This window comes from Nicrophorus vespilloides, unplaced genomic scaffold, assembly GCF_001412225.1.
Source record: "Nicrophorus vespilloides isolate i.1.1-1 unplaced genomic scaffold, Nicve_v1.0, whole genome shotgun sequence".
NCBI lineage: Eukaryota > Metazoa > Arthropoda > Insecta > Coleoptera > Silphidae > Nicrophorus > Nicrophorus vespilloides.
In genome coordinates, this window is record NW_017097834.1 from 1 (window position 1) to 7,166 (window position 7,166).

General features: G+C 29.6%; 2 protein-coding genes across 2 annotated transcripts; both read left to right on the plus strand.

Annotated features, from left to right (window-relative positions):
• Positions 1–3,798: 3,798 nt before the first annotated feature.
• Positions 3,799–4,296, plus strand: LOC108561114 (glutathione S-transferase 4-like; the record flags this gene model as incomplete). The annotated part of the gene is made up of 2 exons (XM_017918911.1): positions 3,799–3,916; positions 3,979–4,296. Coding segments are annotated over 2 exons (351 nt in total), but the record flags the coding sequence as incomplete, so codon positions are not given.
• Positions 4,297–4,417: 121 nt separating this feature from the next.
• LOC108561113 lies at positions 4,418–6,860 on the plus strand (the record flags this gene model as incomplete). The annotated part of the gene is given in 8 exon segments (XM_017918910.1): positions 4,418–4,690; positions 4,751–4,994; positions 5,236–5,489; positions 5,542–5,936; positions 5,992–6,074; positions 6,405–6,495; positions 6,560–6,746; positions 6,799–6,860. Coding segments are annotated over 8 exon segments (1,475 nt in total), but the record flags the coding sequence as incomplete, so codon positions are not given.
• Positions 6,861–7,166: the final 306 nt, after the last annotated feature.

Here is a 7,166-nt window from a genome sequence, read left to right on the forward strand (position 1 = left end):
TTAGTGGAACCTCGCTTAATCCCAGTTTAATCCGTTCCAAAATTTCTGGATTTTTACTCTATCTGCACACAAGTTTTAAAAATGTTGCACAATTCGGGACTTCTCTTCTCATCGTCATTCGTTAAGCGAAATTCCACTGTATTTAATATGTATTATACATGTGAATATTGAATTTTCAAGGATCAAATTATTGAAAAAATACTATATAAAAACTGTGAGTATTTACATTAGTCTTTCATCTCACATAAATCAGGTTTTGTTATTGGAAACCAATTGAATTTCAATGTAATTAATTTACACAATATATAAAACATTGAAATTTAATTATATAAAAGACTTGAACGGATTTTTCAATGAATTTAATTGATTTATGTTAATCAACATTTCATCAATTATTAGAAAATTTACATATTTCAATACGAAATTATTAGCAATAATTATTTGAGAATATCAAAACTATTAAAAAAAAAAAATTGAAGTATAGTGGAACCTCGCTTAATCCCAATTTAATCCGTTCCAAAATTTCTGGATTTTTACTCGTATCTGCACACAAGTTTTAAAAATGTTGCACAATTCGGGACTTCACTTCTCATCGTCATTCGTTAAGCGAAATTCCACTGTATTTAATATGTATTATACATGTGAATATTGAATTTTCAAGGATCAAATTATTGAAAAAATTATATAAAAACTGTGAGTATTTACATTAGTCTTTCATCTCATATAAATCAGGTTTTGTTATTGGAAACCAATTGAATTCAATGTAATTCATTTACACAATATATAAAACATTGAAATTTAATTATATAAAAGACTTGAACGGATTTTTTCAATGAATTTAATTGATTTATGTAATCAACATTTCATCAATTATTAGAAAATTTACATATTTCAATACGAAATTATTAGCAATAATTATTTGAGAATATCAAAACTATTAAAAAAAATAAATTGAAGTATAGTGGAACCTCGCTTAATCCCAGTTTAATCCGTTCCAAAATTTCTGGATTTTTACTCGTATCTGCACACAAGTTTTAAAAATGTTGCACAATTCGGGACTTCTCTTCTCATCGTCATTCGTTAAGCGAAATTCCACTTATTTAGTATTTAATATGTATTATACATGTGAATTTTGAATTTTCAAGGATCAAATTATTGAAAAAAATATATAAAAACTGCGAGTGTTTATAAAATCAACACAATATAAATTGTAACGCGTGTTGCAATAACAAATGTTTAATTAATTTAGTTGTCGTTTGTAATCCGCATTTCGAATTGAAATCGTTGATGCGGGGGCGAAGTGGGGTATGTGAAAAGACGAAAGCAAACAAACAAACAACATGATTCACGCACGCATTTATGTAATTCGGCGTCGATTACAAATTGCGATTTACAATTACGTTTATCTCATCCGCGCGGACCGCATTTCGATACATATTTAATTCGAGCATTTGCAAAGCAGACAAATATAATTTGTAATTGTTAATTTTTATACTCATTTTTTCGCATCATTTATTTTTGTTATATACACATGGATCTTATCTACTACATATATATACATGACACACTTCTATTTATAAAAAAAAATGATAACAATTATAAAACAGTATAATTACAATTAGCATATTTTCTATAGTTCTGGTGTAGCCTTCAAATAGTTTTTTTTTTGTTCAAAACTTTGAAACTTTCTGAAAAAATGCAATCAAATTGGGATTAATAATTACTATTTTAGCACTAATTATTATTCTAATTTGATTGAAATTTTTCAGAAAATTTCAAAGTTTTAAACAAAAAATTTTTTTTTTAATTTAAAAATTTTGGTAGGTTTCCAATGGAAAATCATTCCGTTTACTAGCGTATTTTGTTTTTTTGTTTTTATTTTCTTTTTTTCTTTGTCTTATGTCTTATGGTCACGTTCACGGTTAAAGAGAAATTAAATAAAATGTATGGATTGATTTGTACCAATTGTCTATTAATGAAACATTAGATAACGATTGGTTTGAATATTGGTAAACTTTGATGGGTTATTACAAAAAATTGGTAAAATCTACAAAAAATATAGTAGGCGCATTGGAAAGAACATAGTTTTGTCTTTAATTTCTATGCTTGATGTATTAATTAGCATTCACGGTTAAAGAGAAATTAAATAAAATGTATCGTTTGATTTTTACCAATTGTATATTAATGAAACATTAGATAACGATTGCTTTGAATATTGGTAAACTTTGATGGGTTTTTACAAGAAATTGGTAAAATCTACAAAAAATTTAGTAGGCCCATTGGAAATAACATAATTTTGTCTTTAATTTCTATGCTTGAGGTTTGAATAAGCGTTCACGGTTAAAGAGAAATTATATAAAATTTATCGATTGATTAGGTAACGATTGCTTTGAATATTTATGATAAATTCAACTAAAAATTATAAAAGAAACTTTTCATTTTTTTTTACAATTATTTTGAGATGAATATGAAGGAATGTTAGATAGTAGAAAGGCATCTCGTTTAATTCGTAACTAGTTGCAAGTTTGCTTTCCGCATTAAGTATTCATGGGTCCTGAGGTGGCAAAAGTTCGGTAAGTTTCTTAATGAAGTGGAAGAGGGGTAGAAAAAAGAAAATGCAACTAAGTGCAAAAGCACTCCGAGGTATATTCTCAGCATAAATTTTGTTTTACCAAATGTAATACTTTCGAAAACAGAATTCAAATTGTTTCAATTGTCTTGAAAATTAGATTTATATTTTATTTTCTTAATATTAACATATTAGATTTATTCATGTTTCAATCATTTCGTCTTGGATTGTTGCAAATATATACTTTTAGTGGTTTTAATAATGACTAGCTATGACTAATTTTTTTTTGTATCTAATAAGAGTCTAATCAAACAAAACATAAAGAAAATAGACAGAAAATTTGACTAATTTTATAAATTTCGTAACTTATTTTCAACGTAATTCACTTTAGAGTTTTTCTGTTGAATTGTTTAAATATTTGGAACAATTTAACAAATAAATATAGAAAATTATACAATTATAAAAGTTGCAGTTTTCTTTGTAAATAAATAAATTCATGATTAAAATCTATTTCGTCTTGAATTGTTGCAAACTATATACTTTTAGTGGTTTTAATGATGACTAGCTATGACTATTTTTTTTTGTATCTAATCGAGTCTAATCGAACAAAACATAAAGAAAATAGACAGAAAATTTGACTAATTTCATAAATTTGCAATATCTATAAAATTTAAATAATGATAATTTCATTAATTTTGATAGTTTTGTTTCGTAACTTATTTTCAACGTAATTCACATTAGAGTTTTTCTGTTTTTTAATGTTGAATTGTTTAAATATTTCTAACAAATTAACAAATAAATCTAGAAAATTATACAATTACAAAAGTTGTAGTTTTCTTTGTAAATAAATAAATTCATGATTAAAACCTATTTCGTCTTGGATTTTTGAAAACTATATACTTTTGGTGGTTTTAATGATGACTAGCTATGACTAATTATGTTTTTTTTATATAATCAAGTCTAATCGAACAAAACATGAAGAAAATAGATTGAAAGTTTGATCAATTTCATAAATTTGCAATATATACCTATAAAGTTTTGTTTCATAACTTATTTTCAACGTAATTCACTTTAGAGTTTTTCTGTTTTTAAATGTTGAATTGTTTAAATATTTCCAACATTTAGACAAATCAATCTTGCAAAATAAGTTGATAAAATGATTTAATTTCACTTAAAAAAAATTGTTTTGTTGAATTTTCTATTTTTTTCTATTAAATTATATTTTTTAGATGGCTCCAATTTTCTTCGATTATCAACGTACTCCGATGAGTCTGAAGAAGACAAAAATGGCTTTGGACGTCTTCAGCACTTACTTGGAGAGGGCTGGAACCAAATACGTTGCAGCAGGTTGCGAAAAAACAACTTGATTTATCGTGCATTATTATCATTATAAAACTCTCGAATTTCAGATAACGTGACAATCGCCGATTATCAAATGATCACTGCCACCATGTGTCTAGAAGCCATCAACTTCGATCTTACCCCATGGCCTCTGGTATGCAAATGGTACTCCACCTTCAAGCAAGAGAACCCTGACCTCTGGGCAATCGTCGTCGAAGGCATGAAGGAAATCGCTGACTTCGAAAAGAACCCACCAGATTTGAGCCACATGGTCCATCCGATCCATCCAATTCGCAAATAATTGCTTTTTCTATTATATTATTCATATTGTTTATCTGGTAAATAAAGTTCTCTAATGATAAAAATATAAGCGATTTGCGAATCCAGCCTGGGATTTCATTTATTTATTTCCTGCGTGAATAATCGAATTTATCATTTAAAGGACATACACATCGTACACGTTATACACACCATACGCTGATAAGATTATTTAGTTGGTGTGCGAGTTCCAATGCGTGTGCACATACCAAAAAAATAGAAATTAAATACACATCCATAAGTCGGAATTTCCAGTTTACTTTTGTTCGCATAGGTGTGTGTTTGTGTTCAGTGGAAGCAACTATGTCGTCGTCCTCTTCGGATCACAACAGCTTCGAGGAGAAGAGTAATGAAGAATACTCAATTGGACTTAACATCGATGGAGATCAAACGTTGATGAAGGTGAGCAAGGATTTAGATCTGGATGCTCTGATCGAGAAAATCGTTAAAGATTATAATATGGTGAGTAATTGGAAATTGTATTATTATCATCTTATGAAAGAAAAAACTGAAATATTGCAGGATACAAGTCGCACGTACGGACTCAGGTTGCATTTCAGCAAAGCCTTATTTCGCACGAATATGTATGTCACTGCCGAGAGCTTCAACACCGACATTCAGGATGGAAACATGCTCTACGTTGTTCCGTCTTTAGATGAAGAGATCAATTTCTTGTTCGATAACATTCAGTATGCCGAACGAAAAGAACAAGTCTCTGAAAAGATGTACATGTTAGCTGCCGATCCTGCATATGTCAAAGCTTTAGGTAATCAACGATTTTATTACTGTGAACAGTTCAATATTGAATTTACAATTTAATTTGCGCAAATCTTAGTAAAAATTATGAAAATGATATTTATAAATATTGAATTTTTGAAGCAAAAATAATTAACAAAACCAATTATTGTAAGTCTCAATATTTAACCTTGCAATAATTGCAAAAAATAATTAACAATTGTAATGACGAATATAATTTTATTTATTTTAAAATTTTTCTTTGTGTTCAGTTGATCGAAACGCTGTAGATAATTTCATAGATTTCCTCCAATGGCGCGATATAACTGTTAACGGAAAATCAGGTTGTTTGATAACATTGCTGAAGCTTCTTCTCGATAATCACGTAACAAACATCAAAGAAAACATCTTCAAATCCATTGTAAAGATTGTGGAAAATGCAGATCCAGAAGCAACGCACGCTCTATCCGTGCTCACGCAGATCCTCTACTCCAAAGAAATATCTTTAACATCTCTTCAATTCAACGTAAGTCTCTTCATCACATCCAAAAGAAAATCTCTATAAACATAGATTGAAGGTTGTGGATTCAATGAAGATGAAGCTGTTGCTTCAATACATCTCCATGCAAGGAGATCTTCCTTTGAAGGCGATTTCTTTGATGACGGCAATCCTGAAATCGGTCAAAGGTGAGAAGAGGGCTTCTCTGATCAAAGAGCTCAACAGCAAACACAACAAGGCCATCTTCTATAAACTTATGGTTACGACCAAAATTGATGCGAAATTGGCGAAACAATTGTACATTTTACAATCGTTTCTCTTCTCAACTTACACGAATTCTTTGAAAACACCCATCTCCACGTTGGATATGGAAAGTAGTTTGAGCAGTATTTTAGAAATCAACGATGATTCTAATTCGAATTTCAATCAAAGTAGACCTAATTCCGATAGTTCATATCAAGATTGCATTTCAAGGTAAAATATTGATTTTTATTTTGCTAAAAACTGTAAAATCTTTAAATGATTCCAGATACTCGATGGCTAGTATTTTCAGTAAAAGTTCAGTCGATTCCAATTTCGTCGATATTAACTCCATGACTTTGCGGTGTTTAGGTGAATATAATTAATTGAATTTTAGCTAATATTTAATGATTTTATATGTAAACACAATAAGTATAAGTGAAACGAACTAGAAAATGTCAACAAACTGTCTGGTAAGGTGTCGTGTTTATTCTATGATAAGCTATCATTTCTTTACCGTGTTTTCTTTAAAAAAAAGGCAATTTTGAGATAACCGCAGGTTAAATACGCCTTATGTTATTAACCTCGTTCATATTTACATAATTTATTTTATAGTCAACTAGAAAATAAATAAATAAATTGAAATAATATATGAAATGTTAAATATTTTTTTTTAGATAATTTGCGGTTATTTTCTTTCAGATTATTATAGAGCGCAGTATTTCAAGAAATTCGCCATATCGCAGTCGGAGGAAAACACTTACGAACCTGGTTTACCGACATCCGCTGAAAAGTATAAACTAAATTATATAATTTATAAAAAAAAACAAACAATTGTATTTGCAAAAATTTTTCAGGGTTGTCAATTTGATAGCGGAAGTGACGAACGTGTCGGGAAAAATACGCAAGAATTGTATGCGTTATATACCAATTTATTTCCACACGGAAGAGTACTTCTTCGAGCAACTCTTTTGTAATATGATGGTTATGCTGTCCGTGACTCGAAAACAGATGCGCGCCAAAAGGATGGAGGATTATGATAAAGTATTTTTTGTGTTAAATAATTTTGGGAGATGAACTGAATGTTTGATTTCAGCTGTTGAAAGTCGTTCAGAAGCAATTGGAGATCATTTTGGATAAGCATCCGTTGAACTTCACGGCTCTACAAAACTATATGAAGGTTGTTACGTACGATACTGTTAAAGAATGCTGGAAGGTTAGTAGAACTTCTGATTGATGGCTTAGATCAGTGGTTTCCAAACTTGATGTTACTACGCCTCCCTCAAAAGTATGTAATCATTTGGCGCCTCCCCACCACCCTCCATTTTAACTTTGAAAGCGTATTACAGCAAAATGGATAAGAGCACAGAAATGTATCTATACTTGCTAGATTCCACAAACATTCAGCTTTCATATGCATACTTTTGGATTCATTCTATGTATTATAGTCTTCGAGAAAATCAA